The sequence below is a fragment of the Lissotriton helveticus genome, chromosome 2_2 (assembly GCF_964261635.1).
Source record: "Lissotriton helveticus chromosome 2_2, aLisHel1.1, whole genome shotgun sequence".
In the NCBI taxonomy this organism is placed as follows: Eukaryota; Metazoa; Chordata; class Amphibia; order Caudata; family Salamandridae; genus Lissotriton; species Lissotriton helveticus.
Window position 1 is genome coordinate 115,980,876 of NC_136060.1, and position 26,001 is coordinate 116,006,876.

General features: G+C 44.9%; 1 protein-coding gene across 4 annotated transcripts in view; it reads left to right on the plus strand.

The window, feature by feature from the left end:
- Positions 1-26,001, plus strand: part of CLOCK (clock circadian regulator) — a 1,757,788-nt gene that overhangs the window by 540,164 nt on the left and 1,191,623 nt on the right. For all 4 annotated transcript variants that reach the window (XM_078678181.1, XM_078678183.1, XM_078678184.1 and 1 more), the window contains exon 4: positions 15,375-15,434. In XM_078678181.1, coding sequence (XP_078534307.1) covers positions 15,375-15,434 — 60 coding nt within the window. The remainder of the gene's footprint in view (positions 1-15,374; positions 15,435-26,001) is intronic.

The following is a 26,001-nucleotide window of genomic DNA, read 5'->3' on the forward strand; positions in this document are numbered from 1 at the left end:
CCTTTAAACATTCTCAGGACCGCCATCACAGCATGTGTGTGCAGTTTTTAAACTTTCATCTCAAACTGGCCAAATAAACCTTTCGCAAGGCTCAAACCTTCCTTTATCATACATATAAGTCGCCTCTAGAGTAGGCCCTGGAAAGCCCAGAGTACAGGGGGCAGTGTATTTCAAATGTAGGACATGTAATTTTAAGTTTTACATGTCCTGGCGTGGAAAAACTCTTAATTTCATTTTTCACTACTGTAAGGCCTACCTCTCCATAGGATGTAAGCTGTCACTTCTAAATTGAACAGGTAACCAGTTCTTGTCTGTGTCTTTGGAATTGTAATGAAAAATTCTCTACTATAATAAATTCGGATTTTAAATTACAATTCTGAAAATGCCACTTTTAGAAAGTTGGAAAACCACCACTGGGTCTGGGCTCCCAACAGCACAGCTTGCCACAAGCTAATAATAAACAAAAAGAGGTGCATGTGCTGCTACCAAGTTATCTAGCCTATTTTTCACAAAACATACGAAATCAAACACTATGTTTTGTAATCTGAATTACGATAATTTATTTACTTTTAAAAAATTACTCAAAGTTCATCCATTTGGTATTTTAGTTTTTCCAAACTTACATTTTTTAAGACCTTATGTACATGAAAAACACAAAAAACAATTACATAGATTTATTGAAGCTTCAATAAAGCCTGAATTAGAGATTAAAATCACAGAATTCTTTTTGAATAGAGGTCTTGTTGAGAACAGGAAATATCTATGGCTTTGTTGTGAATATTTGTATTCCGACACTCAATCAATTCGTATATTTGTATATTGTCTGTTTTCATTTGTTATGGTATGAAAGAGTGATGAGAGATGGTTTGAGTGAGGAAATGTTGAATGTTTTATTGACGCTGTAAATAGAAATGTAATTGTTTTTTGTGTTTTTCATGTACATAAGGTCTTAAAAAATTTAAGTTTGGAAAAACTAAAATACCAAATGGATGAACTTTGAGTAATTTTCAAAAGTAAATAAATTATCGTAATTCAGATTACAAAACATAGGGTTTGATTTCGTATGTTTTGTGAAAAATAGGCTAGATAACTTGGTAGCAGCACATGCACCTCTTTTTGTTTATTACTTTTAGAAAGTTTGCATTTTTCTGCTTTAGCCACATAGCCACATAGCCACATGTAGCCTGTCCCTGCATCACATGACTGGTGTAGCTGACAGTAGAGCTTTGGGTATTCCTCATAGACAAACACACACAATAGATATATTAGTTGTGCCTGGATGTGCCATCACTGTCAGGATGGCAGGGTGGGGCTGGGCACAGCCCTACTTACACTTGAAGTTGTCTGAAGGCTTTGTCCTGCCTCCACATAAAGGGCTGCATACCTCCTGTAGTTAGTCAGGATCCAGGACAGAGAAGGCAGGTATAAATATTGGAACTCAGTCACCACCTCTTTAGTACACTTCTGGACCTGTGGATTCTGTGCCAGGAAGAAGTGCTGTGGAGATGCTGAAAGGCCTACCGGTCTGCTGGACTTCTGTTCTGAATGAACTGCTGCCCTGTTGTGCTGCTGTGCTGACCTATTCCCTCTTGCCTGGGAGGATTGGGCATAATTCTGTTGAACTCAGGGCCTCAAAGTGACTCCGAAGGCTAGTTAGATAGCCTCCTGACTAGAGGTTCATGGACAGAAGGCTCCAAAAAAATCTGGAATCCAGCTCCTGGACTCTGCCATCTATGGATATTACTCTGCCAAGTCGTGCCATTCCAGTCATGGACCCTCCTTGGAAGTGGGCATAAAGATGCTCTGCCAGCCCATCTGTGGACCCAGCAGAATCAGTACATCACCTCTATTGTGCGGTGCATCCCGAGCAGAACTGATACATCGCCCCCTGCTGCAAGGGTTTTCCCTACGAAAAGGACTCTGCATCGACCTCGCAGCCTGCATTAAAACTGCTGCCTGTGCGAAGCTTTAGCAACACAAGCCATTGCATTGCAAATTTCTCATCGACAGCAGCCTCAAAGACAACGCAGGTTCTCGCATTGCGGCCTCACAGCTCCTCAGAACCAATGCATCACCTTGACCGCGTGACACATCCCTGATACGAACTTCGCATTGCAAGCCCTCGTCAATGAGATCCTCAATGACAACACAGGACCTAGCATTGAGGCTCTTTGGAATCAATGTATTTACTTGGCCTTGCAACACATCCTCACAGCTGGACCTCGCAACGCTGAGCCACCGGGATCTAAGGTACATTGTTTAACAGGTCTGACTGTGTTCCTGTAGCCAGCCTGCTCTCCATCGTAGTTGACCTGAACTTGTGACTGTCTTGTTCCAGTGTGACCAGATTTCCACAGTGGATGTTTTTTTTGTTTTTAGGTGTGATTTTCATGGAAATCTTTAAACCTGCTTCTCTCCGGTTCCACTGATGGGCTTTTTGTCATTTTGGTCTTGTTTTATCTGTTGAAACTACTGTAATCTGATGTGGGATCCTTTTTTGGTGTGTTTTCACTTTGTTTCTGTTTGAAGTGTTGCACAAATACTTCACACATTACCTCTGAGTTAAGCTGGCCTGACCTGTGCCAAGCTGCCTGAGGTTTGAGCACAGGTTAATTTAGGGTTTGCTTGTGACTTCACCCTGACAAGGATTGTGGTTTCTTTTTGAGTAGGGTTTCACTCCCACCAACCTGTAAACAAATCCCCCCAAAATACTGCAAAGTAATGCCAGTGGACTGAGATATACAACATGAGCAAACGTTAGCCACCGTTGGTGCATCATTATTGGTAATATGTAAATATTTTGATTATTCAATAATTGGAAGCTAGGATATAAATTTCCAATCTCTTGCAACAGAATGTTTTCTGTTTATTTAAGAACACCAAGACAATATTTATGCTTTACTTTCTTTAGTCCGAAAGATCAGCAGCATCAACAAACAGTGAACCACAACATAAGCCATGAATAATTTGATTTGGGCAACAAAAACCAGATGAGGAAACAAACATTCCATCAGACTATATCCTAGACTTCCAATTTTTGTTCTCTCTGCTCTCCATCCCAGACTCTTTCTTTCTGTTCAATTGGTTTTGTTTAATTTAATTTAACTGACAACTGTGGTACCTTACTACTGCTTCGAGTTAGCACTACGTGTCCATAGCAAAACGATTGGCATTTGGTGAATCTTCACAAAGCTTCCCCCCTAAAAAATCAAACCACCTCGGCCCCTTCCTATAAAATTTTGTGGTGATCCTTCAAGCATTCAAGCAAGGGCAAGAAAAAGGGGAGAAAACACTTTTTTCCCCATTCATTTTTCCGTAGAAAAATTGAATAGGGATACCGCAATAACTGCTTTACATCATATTTAGCAGAAAGCTAGATCTTGGTCCAGAAAACATGCTGCGAAATGTTATCCTAGTAGTGATCGGTGGAACAATATGAATATTGTGCTAATGTATGCATCATAATACACCACGAAAAGGGCATAACACTGTAGGATTCTGATATGGATTGACCTGCAAAATTGGCCTCCAGTGCTATAGTGTTGGTGATGATGGTGCTGAAGATGCTGCTGTTTTACAGCCTATGACAATGCGGCACTTATAATACTGAGGGACTTCTAATACTGAGCTACTTCTGATCCTTGGAAGAAAGTGAGCTCCTGTTGATACAGTTATCTTCCCACAACCTGATTCTGTTGTGGAGAGAACCTTTCACATGCTAGATGGTAAAAAGGCACTTGGGTACTATATTGACAGGATTAGACTAACAAACCTTTTGTTGGCTATGCTAAACCATATAAGGGTCTGCCAGTTTTTAAAGTAGGTATTGCAAGGTTGACTGACTCTTTTCTATTATCCTGTGTTTGGGTCTGCGAGCTGCTGATTGTGTCTGTGCTCTTCCCGTCCTGCGCCCTTCCCGCTACCGCTCGCGGAACCCGCTCCGCGGGTCCCGCTTCGTGTGGGGTTTGAGCAACTGCTTCTTCAGAGTCGCTTGGGTGAGGAGACTACGACATAACGGGTGAGGTGGTGATTTTGGACCTAAGCCTGAGCAGGGCTGCGAGTATTGCGGGCGCAGGACTACAAGTCCCAGGAGCGCCCGCCCGCCCTTACTGCCAACACCTGGGCTGCTCTCCCTGCAGGCTCCTTCCCATCATTTCTCCTATTAAGACCCAGTGCACCTGGACATTCACTGGATAACTCTTTTCTATTATCCTGTGTTTGGGACTGCGAGCTGCTGATTGTGTCTGTGCTCTTCCCGTCCTGCGCTCTTCCCGCTACCGCTCGCGGAACCCGCTCCGCGGGTCCCGCTTCGTGTGGGGTTTGAGCAACTGCTTCTTCAGAGTCGCTTGGGTGAGGAGACTACGACATAACGTGTGAGGTGGTGATTTTGGACCTAAGCCTGAGCAGGGCTGCGAGCATTGCGGGCGCAGGAATACAAGTCCCAGGAGCGCCCGCCCGCCCTTACTGCCAACACCTGGGCTGCTCTCCCTGCAGGCTCCTCCCCTTTCACGTTGTCTCAACAAAATCTACAGCCTAGCCCCGCGGCGCGGGAGCGCCCGGGAGAAGCCCGGGACAAGGGCGGGACAGTCTGCGACAGTCCGCGACTGGCAGCGTCTGGTCTGGGCCAGGAACTCTGCTGGAAACATGTTGTGAGACTCAAGACGCAAGGTCCATCTCGGACAACATTTGCTACAACTAGGTACTATTTTGTGTTTTAGCATAGTGCACCCAGAGGCACTCACTAACTTGCTACGGTTAACCATGCCACCCAGAAAACATTCACCAGCCAAAAGCACTATGGAGAACTATCTCGTCCAAGTAGTGGCAAAAATAAACAGCGACAGAAGATCTTCGCTGGGCTTAGATGTACCTACTGAATTCCCTCCCCGGGACTTAGAGCTGGCTGGTCCTTTTGACCAAGAAAATAGTGGTAGCCTTGGGCTAACTCCTGATTTTTCCACCGATGCTGATATCGTGCAGCCTAGTGGTACAGTAGTTGGTATAGAAGATAGTAGTGACAGTGAGGGTGAGGTTGTGATCGAGGCCACCCCCCCTGACCCAGTGCCTGCCCCGCCTATCACCAGGGGTGGAAAAAAGGATCTGCCTAAACGTGGGGGGCTTCGTTCAAGTAGGAAAAAAGTTGCTACTCCCCCTAGAAAAATAGTTGAGGAGGAGGATGATGGGTCTAGTGACGAAGCCTGTGTGACTCTAACTAATACACAATTCAATAAGTTGTGGGGTATGTATGTTGGATGCTAAAATTAGGGGCATTGTAAAGCCCTTGGTTGGTCGGATTGAAAAGTTAACTGCTGAGGTTAACAGATTGGGGGGTTTGCTGAGTAAAACTTTAGTGGAAGTAGAAAAACTACCTGAGGAAGTTGTGACTAGAGTAGAGTCCCTAAAGAGCAGCTCTAACCCTGAGGGTGGTATTGATGCCATCCCTTTGATAGCCCAGCCAACGGCCCCGCAGATAAACCTAGCTGGAAGTGTGCAAGGACTAGCAGCCCCATTACCTACGCCTAATGCCACGAACCTTGGGAAAGGCTCATGTGAGCTTATTGTTGAGGCCTCTCCCCTCGTTCTTGTCTTAGCTAATGTTCCCCCACTGGCCCCTGGTCAAGAAGAAACCACCCCATCTTTACTGTATAAATCTTTATCCTGGCTAACCAATAACATGGTGATAACTCCTTGGGGGAAAGAACAACTATCAGAAGAGCTAGTGATGGCTAGAAGGGTCGAGTGGATTGGAAATAGGGCTAAAAGATTTAAAGGGGATTGTGTTGTTCTTAATTTTTCTAACGCAGAGGTGCTGTCAAATATTTTACCTAACTTACTACCTCCACAGAGAAGATCGACCACTATTGTCCCATTGACTTTGGATTTCTTCTACCCATGTAAAGAAAAAGGCCCAAATCCCTGTACGCTAAGGAAAAAATGGAACGTGGGGCCTAATAGGGGGAGTAATGCTCCTGTATTTAATGACTGGGGACTAAGTCTTGATAACAGGTTTTCTGCTCTTTCCAACTTGTACGAGTGTGATTGACTTTTTGCATGCTCAAAGTTTGCAACACAACCTCTATTTAATCCATGTGCTAGCAGGCCTATTGTGAATGACCGCCAGGTGGTTTGTGGTACAGCAAGGAAAGCTTGTGATTTAATATCCGCTCCTCAGGGAGTGGTAAAGTCTGTTGTTTTGGGCAATGCATGCCAAGATAATGTCAAAAATCGAGGTGATGTTCCACCAACTAATCCTGTTACTATTTCAAAGCCAATAGGTGAATCACTGCCTGGGATGGGGAGCTTAATCTCCTGGAATGTGGCTGGGTTAAGCTCCAAGTTAGTATGTGGTAACTGGCTAGGCTTCGTCAGCACATACGATCTTTGTATGTTCCAGGAGACCTGGGCTTGTGAACCTGTTTATGCTTTGGGATATCTAAATTTTTATGTACCAGCTATCAAGGGACCAAAAGGGCGACCTATGGGGGGACTCACTATTTGGGTTCGTCAGTCCCTTAAATTGACAGTAAAGAGCTTGGCGACTAGCCAAAAAGATATCCAGTTAATCAGGATTACTAGTGATACCTCTGATGTTCTAGACATTTATAACATATATGCTAGAGGCAGTAAGACTGGTAGATCTGATGTCCTCCTTGCTCTTTATAATCTCCTTGACACATATTCGCTTGGTCATAGGATTGTAATAGCTGGTGACCTGAACCGAACTTTTGAGCCTCTGGTTGCTGGTGAAGCTTTTCTAGGTGCTGAGGAGGATTTACAATGGGGCATCCCTATCTTAGAAACGAATCCAGTATTACGCTGGACAGAGGATATCTTAGGTCTGAATGCCATGTGTCTAGAACTAGGATTAAGAGCATTAAACGGCAGGACTATGTCAGACAAGACAGCCTCCATGACATTTGATAATGGGAGACACAAAAGTCAAATAGACTATGTGATCTGTAGCATGACTCTATGGTCGACTGTCTGTGACATGGAAATTGTGCTAAGACCTGAAAGTGATCATAACCCTCTATGTGTGGTGCATAAATGGTGGCTTACTGTTGATGATTTAATTTGCCCTAATGCCCTTGTCCCACCGCTGATTATTCCTGAAAACGATATGCGCAGGCTACGGTGGGCTAGCGTTATGACTGATCAGCAGGCTATTGGAAATATTAAAGAGGAAACAGATAAAGCTATCTCGGCCCTGGAGTCCGTTGCAGGTGTGTCTCTTGGCCTGGGTGCCGTGGCCAAAATTCACGATAACCTTTTTGGCAAAATTAAATGTCACTTTTTGAAACCGGCAAAAAACCATGGGTTCCGTGCATGCAAACCTGCTAAATGGTATAATATTGATTGCAGGTTGGCTCGAATCGCATTGGGACAGGCAATCCGGCTAAAGGGGGTAGAGGATATCCGCCTTGCTAGAAAGAACTACAAAGCCTGTATTGCGAAAGCCAAGAGAACCTGGGATGAGGCACATTGGAATAAATTGAAATATGCTAGTGATAGGAAAAATTCCCGGTTGTTTTGGAATATCGTTAAATGGGGTAGCGAAAGATCTGAGGAGCCACCTAATAATAATGTCTCACAGGATGATTGGGTGGAATTTTTTAGCTCCCAGTATGCTGCAAGTGCCCAGGTGGAAGTCGGGAATCGCCCTATGCAGTCTTTAGCAGAGGATAATATATTCACACATAATGAAATTCTGTCTGCCCTCAAATCTGTACATAGCGGGCGTGCACCGGGCTTAGACGGCGTCCCCGCGGACGTTTTTCTAAATGACAAAGAGAGATGGTGTAAATATATTCATCTGCTTATCAATCATATCGCTAAAGGTGCTGACATTCCGGCATCATGGCGGGGGGCTGTGATTATACCTGTGTATAAAAAGGGTGATCATGCTCTGCCAAGTAATTATCGACCAATAAGCTTGTTCGACACTGTACAAAAAATAGTCGGCCGAGTAATTGTTAACAGATTGTTTGAATGGGCGGATGATAATAATATCCTATCACCGTTCCAGGCTGGCTTCCGAAGGGCAACCAGTACAGTGGACCAAGTTTTTCGCTTCCAATTGATCCAGTGGAGGACCGTGGTATTAGGAGGAGGCAGCCTTTACGCGGCTTTTGTAGATCTACGGGCTGCCTTCGACCTGGTGCCAAGGGCAAAATTGTGGCAGGTTCTGGAGGCTCTGGGGGTTCCCATGGTTCTGCTGACCGTGATTATGAGACTTCATGAATTAACCTACGCAAAAATCCAGTGGGGTGGTTATGGTAAGGACACTGCTGAATTTCCTGTTGAGCGCGGGGTTCGGCAAGGGTGTTCAATGGCCCCAACCTTGTTTACCTTATTTATTAACGGTATTGTCCCACGCATGTTATCCCAGTTAGTGGATGCTCCTTCTCTTGCAGGTGTAAAAGTTCCTATTTTAATGTTCGCGGATGACACGTTAATTTTATCCAAAACCCCAAGTGGTTTACAACATGCATTGACCATCTTTGATACCTTTTGTGTGGATCACGGTCTGGAGGTGAATGTGTCTAAAACGAAGCTCATGATTTTTAACCCACATCGTAGTTTTAAGTCCAAAATTGTCATGGGTGGTCGTCCTCTTGATGTGGTAAAGTCATTCACCTACTTGGGGATTCATATAGCGGATAACAATAGGTGGTGTCATCACATTGATATTGCAACTCTACGTCATAAACAACTAGCTGGTGTTATCAATCTGGAACATAGGAAGTCTTTGACTAAACCAGTTAAACCAGCTCTGATGATTTATGAAGCTAAGGCAATCGGGTCTGCGTTATATGGGGCAGAGATGTGGGGGTATGAAAATCTGAGCGCGCTTCAAATATCCGAGAATAAATTTTTGAGATCAATTACTGGTACCCCGAATAGCATTCCATTACTGCCCTTGAGATATGATCTCGGCAGGAAGCAAATTGTGGACTTAGCCAGACTACGGCCAATTCTATACTGGCGTAGGCTCTGGACTACCCCCGAGCTATCCCACTATGCGGAAGGCTTTACTGACGTTATTAAAGCAGACTGTTTCCATAAGATTACCTGGTTTAAATCGTTAAAATTGATGTTGTTTGAGCTCGGGTTAAGTGAGCTGTGGGATGACCCATCAGGAGCTTTATTTCCGTCCAAGTCAATCTTAAAGAATGTTTTGGGAATATGTTGCTAATGTCAGTTTGTGTAATTCTAATAATGGGTCCATGGCTGTTAGTTTCCTGGAGGTCAAATTGTTTCCTGTATTTGAAATGTATTGGGATTTTATATCTAAACCCTTAGACAGGAAACTTTTATTCCAAATGAGAGCGGGTTCACTCCCTCTAAGAATACTAACAGCAAAATGGGGCCCCGGTGGGTCCACTATTTGCCCTGCTTGTGGCTTAGGAAGAGAATCTCTTGGTCACTTTTTGTTTTCCTGCAAAGCTTACAGAGACCCTAGACGAGTCTGGCTGGCACCTATGTGCAGGAACCTTGGTACCACATGCAGTAGAGTTGCGTTGCGTATTTTATGTTCAACCTCCCTCACATGGATTATAATTGCCACTGCAAAATATCTTGGCTGGGCTTGGATAATTAGGCAGAGACTGCTAGTTATTTAACTTTTCTCTGCCGATATTAGGCAAAGACTGCTAGTGAATTGACTATTCTTTGCCTATGTATTGTATTAGTGTCTCCACGAAATGTATATTAATGTTTTTAACTCATTGGTTACCCAAAAAAGTTTTTAACTATGAACTTTTACACCTTATAATTTGTTTATTAATATTGTGGTTTATCGTTGAATAACTGTTCTTATGGATTTGTAAGTGCTCTGTAACTTCTGATTACTTGTATATTTAATCGTTTTTTAATATGTTTGTCTGTCTTGCTTTTATGAGTAATTACTCGAATAAAGCACTTTTGAATCTGGTTGACTGAAAGATGTCTGTTTTTTATTTTTTATTTATAACACTGTTCAAATTATGCATATCTTTGCACCACCGTTAATGCACAGTACAGTATAATATAACCAAGAGCTGTTGACAATTTCCATATTTATCATAGTCACATGCACAATACATATCTTATCAATGAACAGTATGCAATCAGGACCCTTCCACTCTAATCCATACCTTGTGTCTGCAGGTATCAAAACAGAGGTCGCCAAATGTCATTTGGTCTGGAGGCTGACGGCAGTGCTTCCGCAAAAGTCTTAATTGTTCTTTGCAATAGACCTAGTTTGCTATCCAGTCTTTAACAGTGGGAGCTTTTCTACTACCCCACGTCATCGCAACCAGTTGTTTAGGCAAAAAAAGAGCAATGGATATCAGTCTGCGATTTATCACTTGCTTAACCTTAAACAGAGTTGTGGGGTTAATGGCTCTGATGACATGTCACGCAAGAACTTCAGCACCTCATCCCAAGATTCCTTTATGGTAGGCTATGCCCAAGCTACATGTAAAAATTCCCTGCCTTCGTAGCTGCACAACGTGTCCACATATCATGTTAACAGATGCCATATATGTGCAATTGTACTGGAGTGTAGTATGTGTGCTGCAGAAATTTAAAATGAATAATGCGCAAATTACAGTTATATGTGAGAATTTCAGTTAAGGAGCAGCAGAATGTCCACCCTGCAGTTGATAACAGTGTGCCTAACATGGCACTCCACTTATCCATCGCCTTTTCAGCCTGTCTTTGTTGGTCTTATTGTGCTGTGACATAAAGCCTTGTGACAAGGCGGGAATTCGTGGGCGCCTGCAATAGTACCTGCAGCATCGGGAGTGTTGGTGGTTCTCGGGGAAATGACGGATATAGCTGTTTTATCGCCAGCCGCAATCGTAGGTAAGTGAAGACAATCAGAAGAGCAGCCCTAGTGTCCCGGACAGTAACTGGGGAATCAATAAAGAGTTCATTGTTGACCAAGTTACCCATAGTGGGCCAGCCATTCTCAGCCAATATTGCCCTTGCCCCCTGCTTGTGTGTTACTGATATGTTTTGATGTTGCAGTAGAGAGAGGGCTTGGGGATTAAAGCGGGAGCTTTTGGGCTCACCTCCCCAATGCACGCCAAGCCGCCGTGTGTGGTGTTCAGGACCGGGTTGATCCCCCAACTTGGTGCTCTAGTATTTACCTGCGGAAGAAGGGTGACTGGGAGGACGGGATGTGAAATATAATTTTCAACCGCAATGTGTGAAAGGTAATTAAGTGGGTGCAGCCAATAGTGCGAGTAATGTGCCTGAGAGCATAGGTAATATATTTGTAGGGCCGGAGCTCTGAACCCCCCCTGGATATAGGGTTGTGTTATTTTTTTCCAGCTGACCAGCGCTTGGCAGCCCGTCCACCTAAGTGTGTTGAGTTGTGACTGTATTTGCTGAAAAAAGTGTTGCTTTAGTGGGATAGGCATATTGAGGAATAGGTACAAAAATCGCAGTAAGATGATGATTATTTTCTGTATCGCAATGCGGTCCGCCAGTGACTTTGGCAGACTGATCCAGCGGGTCACCTGTTGTTCCAACTTGGCAAGGGCTCTCCCATAATTCTTGTGAATCACCAGCTCTGGATCCCTGTGCACCCAGATCCCTAAGTATTTAATAGCTTCCGTCTGACACAGCAGGGGAAAGTCCAGTGGGAATTGTACGGTACTGGTTGTTAGCGGAATAACTGCTGATTTGGACCAATTTATACACAGTCCGGATGCAGTTCAAACTGGATATATTCCCTTAGTAAGGGCATCAGATTTTCCTCCAGATTGCGAACTAATAAAACCATGTCGTCCGCATATAGCAATATTCCTATAGGCCGCGTCCGAAACTGAAGTGCTGCAGCTGCATGACATTGGCGTATCTGGCATGCCAAAGGCTCCAGAGCTAGTGTAAATAGTAGTGGCCATGATAGACACCCCTGCCTGGTGCCTCTACTAATATCCAGGGTATCCGTTGTAGTGCCATTGACCCGTATTCCCGCAACCGGCTTACGGTATAATAATTTAATCCATAGGAGATAGCTCTGCAGGAACCCCATTCGTCTAAGGACAGTAAACATGTACGCCCATTCAACAGAATTGAATGATTTGGCAGCGTCAAGTAGTGCCGCCACAGCAGGCAGCTCAGGGTCTAACTGATGAAGGAGAACAAAAATCCAGCAGAGCCAACAAGCCTTGGCAACAGCAAATTGGTGAGGTGCACAGGCGTTTAGTCCCAGCGGCCGGATGATGGATATTGTCCTCAAAAGTGCTGGGAAGACAGATCATGCCTCTAGGGAGTTGCAGAACCATGTTGCTGGAACCCAGGATGTGCGTAGGATGACAGGAGTAACAGACCGGTCAGCTTTGTTGCAGTGCCTGCAGATGAATAGGAGTGACTCCTTCATTTCAAGGGAGATTTCTTCGGGTGTCCTTGATGTCCACAGGTCTGTTGAATAACCTGGATGAAGCACAGACGACGAAGAAGACTTGAACAACAGTGAGACCAAGAGCAACAGGAGTCTTCCTTGATGCAGTCTCAGTTCCATTGGAAGTCCAATGAAGTCCAAGTATCACTGCGATTGAGGAGCGACCTAGTTTTAGGGGTGAGTCTTGTCCCATGACGAATCTGAGGGCCCACCTACAGGGGAACCCTTAGGTACCCTAAGGAAAGGTTTGGAACGACTTGGGGTACCTCCCAGAGGAGGGGCTAGACAGAGTGGGGGATACTTCCATGTCCTTTGTCCAGTTTCGTACCAGAGCGGAAAACAATGGTTCCTGAACTGGTTCAAACTGGAGTATGCAAGAAGGGCAAATGTGCCCTTTAAAGCAGTCTGGTGGCGCTAGCAAGTGCCCCCACCCCAGCTCAATGCACTAAGGGCCTGATTATGAGTCTGCCAGTCCGAGGACTGCCAGACCGCTAGACTCGTGGTCCAACCGCCCCATTAGGAACAATATGCTTGGCAGAACTGCTGTGGTCGCACCAAGTATATTACAGTTTCCTCTCCTCCAGGGTTTACCTGGAAGTTTTTCCTCGATGTAAATCTTGGAGGATAGGAAACAAAGGGGGGCCCTACAGGGCCCCCCCCCCCTTTGCCTTACCTGCATGTGGATGCACACAGGTGGGCATGGCATGGACTTTGAAGTCCATGCCGGGCTGACACCTTGTAGTGTGGTCCCATTGCACTGCCTTTTTCAAAAGCACTATATACAAGGAACAATATCCCAACCGGTATTGTTTGCAGACAGGCATCATTTTGATGCCTTGAGCACATATGAAAATTGAATTGAGTCTCCTTTCTCTGTTTGGATAATACTGTATAGATATCCTCAATAACTGTCTGCAAACAATACCGGTTGGGATATTGTTCCTTGTATATAATTCTCTACCCCAATCCCAACAAGGTTGATGGGTTTATACTCCTGTTATCTTTTACAAATTTTTTCAAAAGCACGGCAGCCTTTTAAAGTTGCACCGTGATGGGACCACCACGCTGCGCGCATGCTAGACTACTATAAAGTTGTAATTGGGCAGACGGCGGTGACCTTTGGCTGGAGTGGTGGCACTGTGGTTTGCACCACTATGCCACCTCTCTACCAAAAAGACGTAATCGGCCCCCACGTGTTGTCTTGGAGGTGGATTAATTAATTTTTGCAAGATATAATGAAACATTAGTCGTGAGAGGTGCAAGCATCAACTCACACAGGCTGCAATGGCAGGCCTGTAGTCACATGCTGCAGCCCACGGGAGACCCTGGTGTACCTATGCCCCGGGGACCTTAGTACCATATACTAGGAACTTACAAGGGTACACCAGTAGCCAATTATGGAGGCACCAAAGTACTTACCATGTCAATTCAGGGGAGAAAGCACTGTTACTAGTGTCCTGATTAGCAGGACCCCAACAGACTAGGTCAAAAACACACTGTCAACAGGCAAAAACTGGAGGTAACCATGCTAGAAGGATCCTCCCTTCCCACACTGTCCCTCGCCCTATTGGGTGGGAAAGGAGTAGAATGTGATGGGTTTTCCGGGAGCAGAATTTATTTTTGTCTACAGGTAACTTCACCTTCTTACCAGCTAACTCAAAGAGCACTTCCCTACCAACCAGCTCTGTAACAGAATCAAAGTTCTTGGATTTCCCATTTGCAGGTGTGTGCCCACTAGCACCTCCCAGAGCATTGGTAGTTTGGCTTCATAGAGAGACCCTATCATCAATCAGTCTGTCTGGTCAAGGTCCCCAGTGCTACTATTACCCTGGGATTGCGTCTTGGAATTTTGTTCCTATTAGTAAGTACTTTTCCTTCTGGTTCTCTGTGCAAGCCTCAATGACACTTCTGGTTCTCTGTGCAAGCCTCAATGACACTTCTGGGTGTCACCTTCCTTAATATTTGACATAATAAGTTGGCTCTCTGCCGTTGAACCACAATTGTTTCATGAAACATACAATCTCAAAATAACACGCTCTAAGTGAGGTCTTATGTTCTGGGTGTTTCCTGATTCCTCAGAAATTGCCGTCTTCTTTGGGTTAACCTATAACTCATCAGAGTTTCTTCCTAGTGTCTCTTTGTTGGGCTTATGATTTGGTATGGATCACAATATGTCAGAATTAGCCTGGCACCTTTTCCCCCCTGTGGTCTACTTTGGTTTCTTAGAGCGGGTTTTGGTTCCCCGGTGAGGTTGTTTGTGTGGCAGAGACTTAACCTTTTTCTTTGTAAGATAATGAGTTATATAAAGCACTGACAAGTATTGAAAGCATATTCTCCAGTTATGCCTGCTTAGCACTGCTGATACCGAATGTTCAACTTGGCTGTTTAAGTTAAAGTATCTATGCACTTGCTCTTTCTTCCTCTCATATTTCTACCAATGAGCTTGCACTGCTGTAGTGATCTTCGCAGATCAGTTTGCTTTAGAAAATGAGCTATAAAGGTATGGGCCTGTCTCTAACCATTATGTACAACTCTTAAGGAGTAAGAAAGTGGGTAGTTACAGAATACCTCATTACATCATCCCATATATTGTTAGTGTAACCCTCACCAAGTATTGAAAGTTCAGAGGGATTACTTTATTGCTTGACATGACCTAGTCACTGTAGTACCTAATGAGCATTAACATGAAGGTTTGCTTTTCATTGTTTTGGAGATTCCAGGACCTAACGTAGATTGAGTGTTAGAAGTAGATTAAACTTTTCCAAAGATAGGTTTGCTTTAGAGAATAAGCTGTAACTGTATTGGTATATCTTCACACACACTCCAAAAAATAACAAAGATAAAGATTTGCTTTCCTCTTGTTTTGCATTTTCCAGGACTTTGGTCAAAGGCAGTTCAATTGTATCTCTTTTGCCTTGTGTGGTAAATACACGAGTTCAGTTTTCTATTTTGACTCACTTTGTTATCATTTCTGTTGCAGAGATGATGTTAGTGTTTTTGATGGATTTATTGATGAAGATGACAAGGATAAAGCAAAAAGGTAGGCCAATCATATTGTTTGTTTTCAAGTATCAATAGGGAAAATATCAATCTTGCATTCGAAATGCTGGTTGCTTGCTTATTGAAGGCATGTAACATATTTTGCATATTCTCATTGTTGCTTTGGAATATTTAGAGATGTATGCATATATGATGGTGGCTTGGACATTCCATATTGGAAATTTCCCTCTACTGCAGACTCACCTCCCCTCAGTCGCAGGCATTCTCCATTTCCCATATGTACATCCCTCTTGTTTCCATCTCTATGACTTTATTGCGAAATGGAACTTCTGTGTGACAAGCAATATTTTTATTTAGGTTGTACAGTATTACGTGCATTTTCATGGTAGAGACATATGTAGATGTACTCATGCAAAATTGCAACAAAGTTGAATATAGCAAGTTCTTAGTATCATATTCGTTCTTTATAAGACAAGCAAAACAAAGAAGAAATTGCAGCTGATTAAACTAGAAACGAAGTCATGATGTGCTATATCTCCTTCTCCAGATTTTCATGATAGTTTACCATTTCTCTAACCACAACCAAAATATGGCAGATGTTCTTCAGCAGTCACTGAAACTATTCTGTTCTGTAGATTTATAGAGCATGAAATCACTACAGAAACATGTCCTGGTGTTAAAACATTTCACTTAAAGCTAAAGAGCACACATGAGAAAGAGTGTAGCAAAGAAAAGCTAGGTTTTAGGAGCTTTTTTGAATTCCAAATGATTTTGTATCTGATGCAGTGGAAGAGGCAGGGTGTTACAATGTTTGATCAAAACACAGACACCCGGCCATTTACCGAGGTAGGGACCAGGAGGCGGTGGGGTCTTTAGGGTGAGCTGGCCTCTGTCCACATATGTCAAGCACCAGAAAGTCACTCCAGTAAATGTTAATTTATTCTTCTACGAGTAATTGTCCATCTCAAGCTTATCTAGGGGCACACAAAAAAAATGGTGGCTGGATGTCCTCACACACCACCAGGTGCCATGCTTCATCATAGGACTCCCCTCGCTCTTCAAAAACCCAGTTCAATGAAGTGCGGGCCTGCACTTAAAAGTAAAGGAGGCAATTCGAATTATTGAACCTGTGATGTGACTATATAAAGACCAGTGTGATACAGCAAAACTACCTTTTAATTTTTAAAGAGAAAAACCACCTTAGACCATCCACATGTTACTGCCTCTTGGCTCACAAGAGTCCATGGCATTCTACAGGATGGAGCACAGATTCCAACTGTGGCATACAACTCTGTTAGTGCCACTTTTAAGTTGGGCTGACCTTTGTTGTCCCGGACATTTCTAGGCCCCTAGAACACACCAAACAAACACACAGTTTATAACGATAGCCTAAAAACAAAGACAAACACTTGGCATGCACATTTGCATGCACAAATTGTGGGTGTGACACAGCACTCGTGCATCACACATTACGTATTAAAATGATATGAGGCCAGCTCACATCCGTCTTACCCTGTGGTTCATCTATGCCCCATGGAGGAAGGGCTCAGGAAGTGTCACATGTACGGTCCTCAGAATCGGTTTGCAGTTTAGTATGGTCCACCTCTAGATCTAACAAATGCCTGGATAGCCGTGATGGCACGGGACATTCGAAGGATCAAGTGAGGGACAGTGGGGATGGGGGAGGGAAAGGAAGGGGACAGCGGGGAGGGAGATCTGAAAAACACAAAGAAACATACAATGGTAAATACACTAATGCTGTTTCTTTCTCTACATGAAGCAAAGACCTGTAGACTTATGGTATGGACCCCTAATTATAGAAATACCTGTAAAGCAAAATATGACTTCTGGATGTAGGCAGTAGTGTTTGTCAGTGCTGCGGACAGTAATGGCGTATCACTGCATAAATACAAAATGAACACAACACATAGGTATAATCCATAAGATACATATGATAGCTCTCCGCAAGTATTAAACCATAGAACGTACCCTGGTCTAGACACCTTTGCGAATCACAGGGGTAGAGTGTAGCCCTCTACCACTCATGGAAAACCCCTGTTAACAAAGGGAGCCAAAGACATAGGGTTAATACATCATTAAGCCAACACACACACTTTACAGTCCTTTCTTTCCGTTCAACATACGATTCATCCGAAGGTAGGCTATAGGAACGCCAATTATCAATGTAGGAATGATGGTACCGGAGTCCCCTGATACCAGAAAGATACTCAGACTGTTTCTGGTTGATACACCAAGTGTTAGACAGACTGATGCCTAGATCACTAGAAACCTTCTATGTTCCTGATAACCTCTCAGGAGAAAACAGTGGCAAGAATAGTTATTCCTTTGGAGAACACAAAATCATTGGGGGATAATGTGGATCTCAAAACATCCAGCCCTGTCGGCCGACAATACCGACCGAAATGACACCCAACCGGCAATACTGCCGATTTGTAGAAACGAAGATCAGCTCAAAGGCTGAGAGACTAGACTGGTGCAGAGCACCCTTACCGCCACCAAGAAGAAACCCACGAAGGCTGGAGACTCGGAGGGAATGAAGAAGGGATCCCCGACGCCGAGCCCGGACATAGTTTCCGCTTTTATGCGTCCTCTCGCGATGTCTAACGCGACTCGCGGAGGATCATGGGAGCCGTAGTTCCGGCTCGGGGGATATCGGGAATTGTAGTTCCCGCTGAATTGCGATTGTGACAGTACATCCTCCCCCACAGGCGAGGGAGCACTAAGGACCAGGCTTAGCCGGATGCATCCGATGAAAGGCAGCCACAAGAGCGGGAGCATGGATCCCCACAGCCGGCTCCCAAGAATTCTCCTCCGGACCATACCCTTTCCATGACACCAAGTACCACAGTTTACGACCCCGAAACTTGGAGTCCAACAGTCTCCGAACCTCATATTTCAGTTCGCCATCCACAACCACAGGAGGAGGACGCGAGCGCCCCCGCGCCAAGGATGTTTTCAACAAGGACACATGAAAAACAGGATGAATCCGTAGTTGAGTGGGGAGTTTCAACTTTAACGCCACTGGACTCACCCGTTTAACGATAGTGTAAGGCCCAATGTATCTGGGATTGAACACACTGTGCTTACGGAAACGCATGTTCCGAGTGGACAACCATACCGCGTCTCCCCTACAATACAACGGACCCTGCCATCTATGTTTGTCGGCAGCAGCCTTGTACTTAATCTTGACTGTTCTGAGATGAGCCTGGGCTTTTGATAGGGTCTCACGGATGTGCACCACTCTCTGCGCGACCTCCGGAAGAGTGTGATCAGCCCTAGGATGCACAAACGGAAGAAACCTGGGATGCCGCCCATAGACACAATAAAACGGAGTAGTCTTGGTGGAACTATGAGCGGCATTATTGTAAGCCACCTCAGCCAACCATAGGTAGTCCACCCAGTTCTCTTTGCTGCAGTCCACATAACACCTTAGATATTGCTTGAGCGTTTGATTCAGCCGCTCAGTCTGCCCATCAGTCTGCGGATAAAAGCTGGTAGAGAGTGCTGTGTCGATGTGGAGAGAGGAACACCATTTCCTCTAGAATTGCGCCGTGAACTGAGAGCCTCTGTCCGATAAGATAACACTAGGCAGGCAGTGTAATCGCACCATGTTTGTCATGAGCATTACTGCCAACTGACCAGCTGTTGGCACCTGTTTGCAGGCGATGAAATGCCCCATCTTGGTCAGATAGTCTACCACAACCAAAATTGCTGTACAACCCTGATCCTTAGGCAACCCAACAATTAAATCTAATGATATTCTGTCCCAGGGTGCGGAAGGAGTAGGAAGGGGTTGCAACAGACCTTGCGGACGATTATGATCTGATTTCATCCGTACACACTGATCACAGGAAGATACCCACTTTCCAATATCAGACCGCAGAGAAGGCCACCAGAAGTGTCTAAGGACACGCTCTACCGTCTTAGCCGTCCCAAGATGTCCCGCACAAGGGGACTCATGACACCATACAAAAACCGCAGACTCAAAGTGGGCACCAACAACCGGTTGTTGAACATCGGGAAACCACCATGCGATTTCCATTCAGGGTGACCACGCAGCCATGACCTCCAGGAAAAAGAAGCGACCCCCCTCTGCCCATCCCTCAAAAAGGTATCTGGTTGCATAGCACACAACACTTTACCCGGGTCGATGATACTGGCATCAGGAGCACCCACAGAATTGGAAACAGAAGACTGGCGCGTAAGAGCATCAGCTTTTCTGTTATCCGACCCCGGACGATACGTAATGACAAAATGGAAACCAGAAAAACAAATCATCCACCGAAGTTGCCTAGGGGAGAGATGACGAGCAGCTGCCATAAATTGCAGGTTCCTGTGGTCTGTGTAAACCGTAACCACATGCATGGCCCCCATTAGAAAGTGTCTCCACTCATGGAAGGAATCCCTGATAGCCAAAAGCTCTTTTTCAGCTACGTGGTAGTTTTGTTCGGCAGGGTTGAGTTTTCTCGACATGTACGCCACTGGGTGGAGCTGACCAGTGTCCGCATGCCGCTGAGACAAAATGGCCCCCACCGCCACATCAGAAGCATCAGCCTCCACCACATACGGTTTGTCAGGATCAGGGTGGGCCAGAATAGGAGCCGATGTAAAAGCAGACTTAAGATCTGTGAAGGCCACCTGGGCTGCCTCGTCCCATACGAAACTGCGTGACTTCTTTAGCAACTGAGTGATGGGGGCCACCAAACCTGAAAACTGATGGATGAACCGCCGATAAAAATTGGCGAAGCCGAGGAAACACTGCACATCGCGAATGTTCCGCGGAGTCGGACAATTTTTCACTGCAGAGACCTTTCTCTCTGTCATCTCCTTGCCTGCAGGACTCAATATGACCCCCAAAAATTCTACTGAGCGTACGTGGAAATCGCACTTGCTCAATTTACAAAACAGATTGTGCGATTGCAGGATGCTGAGCACTGTTTCCACGTGTTGACAATGAACCTCCTCGTTCTCAGAATACACCAAAATGTCGTCAATATAGACGATCACGAAATGGTCCAGCATCTCCCGGAGGACGTCGTTCAAAAAGTATTGGAATGCCGCAGGGGCATTACAGAGCCCGAATGGCATGACCATGTACTCGAACAAACCGTATCTGGTTTTAAAAGCGGTTTTCCATTCGTCCCCACATCGCATGGGGACCAAGTGATAGGCCCCCTTCAAATCCAGTTTTGTGAAAACAACAGCTCTCTTTACCTGCTCCAACAGGACGCTTATTAGTGGCAAAGGGTATCTGTTCTTTACAGTTATGGCATTCAACGCCCTATAGTCCACACATGCGCACAGCTCACCATTGGCTTTTGGGATGAAAAAGAGCGGCGAGGCGGCAGGGGACTTGAAAGGGCGAATAAAGCCCAAACCCAAAAGTTTGTCCAGATAAGCTCGAAGATGCAGGTTTTCAGGTTCAGTTAGAGCATATATACGTCCACTTGGCACCACTGCCCCAGGGACCAGATCTATTCTGGCAATCATACTGCCTATGAGGGGGGAGTTCCTCAGCTTGGAGTTCACTGAACACTCTTTCAAATTTACTGTACTCTGCAGGAAGCTGAACCCTTTTTGTCAGCTGCCGTGGCAATACAAGACCCACAAGACAACGCCCTAGCTGGTTTCAGGGTAATGCTGTGACAATGCTCCAAACAAAACACGGACCCCATGTGTACCGTCCGGGTTTCCCAATACATACTAGGGTTGTGCTTCTCCAGCCAAGGTAAGCCGAATATGAAGCCATATTGTGGAGCCCGAATTATACTGAATGTTATCAATTCTGTGTGGGGGTCCCCATATTGTACTTCTATCTCCTCAGTGATGTAACTAATGGGACCTGTGCAAAGCTTCCTACCATCTACAGCGTAAACTTCTTCAGGTGTCTCTTTCTCTACCAACACAATGCCCCTGTTCTGCGCTTCGTGTATGTCCATAAACATTCCTGTGGCCCCTGAATCCACCATAGCTGACCTGACCACCTTGGTACCTGCGAGCATCAACGCAATCTGAATAAAGAGATGCCCTTTCGCGGTTGCCTTTCCATTACATAAAGAAGGGACATACATAGGACTCCAAGAAACCCCTTCAAGGGACTTAGAGTCTAGCAGTTTTCCGGCCCAGAATCAACACTGGCTGTGGCTACACGAGAACTGCGAAAGCGATTGGTTTTAGGCTTAACCGGACATTCCCTCACAAAGTGCCCCTTTCTGCCGCAATACAGACATAGCCCTTGTTTGCGACGTGTTTCTCTTTTGGCAGTAGTCAAGGCTGTTCTAACCGCTCCGATCTCCATGGGCTCAGGGTTACAAGCAGGACTGCTATCTGGGGTTTTTTGTCTGTCACCTGTCAGCTTCCTTCGACTCTCCCCTCTCCTTTCACTCAGTCTATGGTCAAGACGCAAGGCCAGGTTAATTAAATCTTCACTAGAAGTGGGCTGAGGGTCTATCTGCGCTATGACATCCTTAAGCTCCTCCCATAGTCCCTCGTGGAAAAGAGAGGCTTGCTTACTCTCGGGCCAATTGGTTTCTGCCACCAACCTTCTAAAGGAGTTTAGGTAGACAACTAGGTCTTTGTTGCCTTGACGCAACTCTAGTAATTCTCTGTCTGCAGAGTCAGCCCTTCTATCGAAAACCCTCAAGAACTCTGTTCTGAAGGCTTCCCAATCATGGAGAAGCGTATCGTTATGATTAACCAGGTGTACTGCCCATTGAGCGGCACTACCTGCCAAATAAGAGATCATAAAGGCCACCTTGGCTTGATTGTTAGGGAACGACTTGAGTTTGCATGAAAAGTGAAGCGTGATTTGGGTTAGGAACACCTGAACCTTATCCGTGTCTCCATGACAACGCTCCGGTGAGGCCAGAGGTATGGACACAGGCATTTCTACTACCACTGAAGAGGGAGGAGCTTCTGCACCTGCATCGAACGGATTACGTTGGATGCCGTCTAGTCTTGCCCTCAGATCAGCCGTCTCCTGCCTTGAAGCAACCATTTCTGCCTGAAGATTGGCTAACACAGCAATAACATCATCTAAAGTGGCCATAACTGCACAAACCGACCAGGAGGACGAAATTCGTGGGTCGGGGATTCTGTCACGTGGACGACCCTCAGAATCGGTTTGCAGTTTAGTATGGTCCACCTCTAGATCTAACGAATGCCTGGATAGCCGTGATGGCACAGGACATTCGAAGGATCAAGCGAGGGACAGTGGGGATGGGGGAGGGAAAGGAAGGGGACAGCGGGGAGGGAGATCTGAAAAACACAAAGAAACATACAATGGTAAATACACTAATGCTGTTTCTTTCTCTACATGAAGCAAAGACCTGTAGACTTATGGTATGGACCCCTAATTCTAGAAATACTTGTAAAGCAAAATACGACTTCTGGATGTAGGCAGTAGTGTTTGTCAGTGCTGCGGACAGTAATGGCGTATCACTGCATAAATACAAAATGAACACAACACATAGGTATAATCCAAAGATACATATGATAGCTCTCCGCAAGTATTAAACCATAGAACGTACCCTGGTCTAGACACCTTTGCGAATCACGAATCACGAGGGTAGAGTGTAGCCCTCTACTACTCATGGAAAACCCCTGTTAACAAAGGGAGCCAAAGACATAGGGTTAATACACCATTAAGCCAACACACACACTTTACAGGCCTTTCTTTCCATTCAACATACGATTCATCCGAAGGTAGGCTATAGGAACGCCAATTATCAATGTAGGAATGTCTGGTACCGGAGTCCCCCGATACCAGAAAGATACTCAGACTGTTTCTGGTTGATACACCAAGTGTTAAACAGACTGATGCCTAGATCACTAGAAACCTTCTATGTTCCTGATAACCTCTCAGGAGAAAACAGTGGCAAGAATAGTTATTCCTTTGGAGAACACAAAATCATTGCGGGATAACGTGGATGTCAAAACATCCCCCCCCCCGTCGGCCGACAATACCGACCGAAATGACACCCAACCGGCAATACTGTCGATTTGTAGAACCGAAGATCAGCTCAAAGGCTGAGAGACTTGAATGGTGGAGAGCACCCTTATCGCCACCAAGAAGAAACCCACGATGGCTGGAGACTCGAAGGGAACGAAGAAGGAATCCCCGACGCCGAGCCCGGACATGGTTTCCGCTTTTATGCGTCCTCTCGCGATGTCTAACGCGACTCGCGGAGGATCATGGGAGCCGTAGTTCCGGCTCAGGGGATATCGGGAATTGTAGTGCCCGCTGAATTGCGATCGTGACAGGAAGGGAAAAAACAAACGTCTTAGTTGTGGCCCCATTGTTTCAATCTTTTGCCCCTAGTGTGGGCAGGAGTGACCTCTAGTCTTGAATAGTTAGTCATTTGAGATAGAAAGTAGACTCCAAGAGGGCAATCTGAGGATGCAATAGGAATGTTGTATGAGAGAGTGGAGGTAAACAGGGTGTTGACCATGGTAGGTACAGTGAACCAGACAGAGGAACTTAAGTAAGATGCGTTTGGAGATGGGCAGGCAGTGAAGAGAGTCCATATTAGAAGATAACAGGCAACAGCATGGAAGATTGAAAAAAAAAGATAGACTGCAATATTTTAGATGTGCTGCAGTCTGGACAGAAGTTAAATTTGGAGAATGAGATAAAGAGAATTGCAGTACTCAAAATGCAACATCCTAGTAGTCTGAGCTACTATCTGTTGTAAGGTAATAAGTAAAAGAAGAAATATTTTCTGCAAGAGATGGTGTAGATTAAAAGAAGAGGTGTAAATCTTGCTCATCTGCCTGATCGGAGATGGGTTGTTGTCAAACCGGAATCCTAGGTTATGGACGTCTCTTACTTGAAGTAGAGGGGCCCTAGGTTGGATGACCACCAACAGGTGGACAAGAGTGCAGACTGCTTACCTACTAGCAAGACTTCTATTTTGACTGTGTTGACTTTGAGATGATTCTCATTCACCATGTGATTGCCTTTAAGAGACCAGTTTGAAATTTGAGACAAGAATTGTTAGAGGAATTGTCGAGATGGAATACAATTTGGTTATGGTAAGCATAGATTGTTAGTGTCTCAGTGAAAGACTGATTGAGTCGGTCAACAGGCTAGATGTGGATATTAAAAAGAGTGGGGCTGAGCAAAGAGCCTTGGGGAACTCTGTTCCTGAACAGAGATTGAAAAGGAGGAAGGTAGACTACTTGAATGTGGACCTGTAAATATGATCTCATTCAGGTAAGGGCATGACCTCTTACACAAACCAGGTGAAGATGTGTAATTGGGCTAGCATGTAATAATATATCAACAACAATCACCCAGATAAACTTCAAGGCCGTTTATAGACTGTGGAGTCGGTGGAAGCCATTTGGGAAAAGGGCTAAGATTCTGCTTATTTCAAGGAATGAAGACAGTTAAATTGACTTCTTTATCTAGTATTTTGATTTAGACTAAAAACAGAGAAGGGCCTACATTTGTTTAATATATCAGGAGCCTCAGTGGGTTATCTAAACGGGTGCAGTAATAGCCCGTTTCCCGCTAGATGGGTCACTTCAAAGATTGAGTGATCGTGGTAGTCAGGACAATTTAAACAGATATTGTGACCAAAAAGAGAATTTGAGCATGGTATGGGTCGAGGGAATCCTGATTTTTTGGAAAGAAGGTGTTTGCAAGTAATTGCTTTCTAGTAGCTCAGACATAATGAGAGTTTTGGAAAATATCTAGGTTAGCCAAGGGAAGGCTGGAAATTGATTGAGTAGTGTACAAAATATTTTGCATCCATGTGTAGTTTCTCCAGTATGGTGCGGAAATCTTGGAGGTTCTCATTAATCTGGATCTCCATTTAGTCTTTGCTGAGGTAGGTTTCCAGTATGGACAGTCTTTTCCATACAGAGACTGATTCAGACCTATGGTCTTCTAGGCCACTGAATAGGAATGGTGGAGGACTTAGCAGTAAATACATGTTTTCCTGTGAGGTATCTTATATAGAGCCACATGCATTTCAAATATTAATGTCAGTCTAGTGATGATCAGCGATTGATAGTCACACATGATCCTTTTTATGCCTGCCAGGTATTCTTAAAGAGATTTCTGGTAGGTGTGTATGCATTTGTGAGTCCGGACAAATCTGCACTCATAAACTGTACTTAGGGGGTGGAAACTGAACTCTCAAAAGTGTAGTTTGTCTTCTGAACATGCGAACACCAAGTCTGTGGCCATTCCCAAACGTCTCACACATCCTCTCCTTCCCCCCATAGAAAGGGTTGTAAATTTACTTCAAGGGATGAAGTGATTCCCTTTCCCATATGGGAATAGGAAAGGTTCACCCTGCCCCTTAAATGTTTGGGGGCTGTAGGGAACGGCTTTCTCTACTGCGAAAAATTTGCCCATGAAGAAAAAAAGTGTACGTTTACTCAATGTCTCTATTCACATTGAATATAACGTCCTACAAAAATGGCACTGTTCTTATTCAAGCAGCTAACAAGGACCTAGACCTATTTGACAAATACTTCATCACCCTAAAAACCCACACCATCACCTCACGCAGCGCCTCTCAGGACCTTACTACCCCCACCACCCCTTCCGCTCCTGAAGATCAGCGACCCCCTCC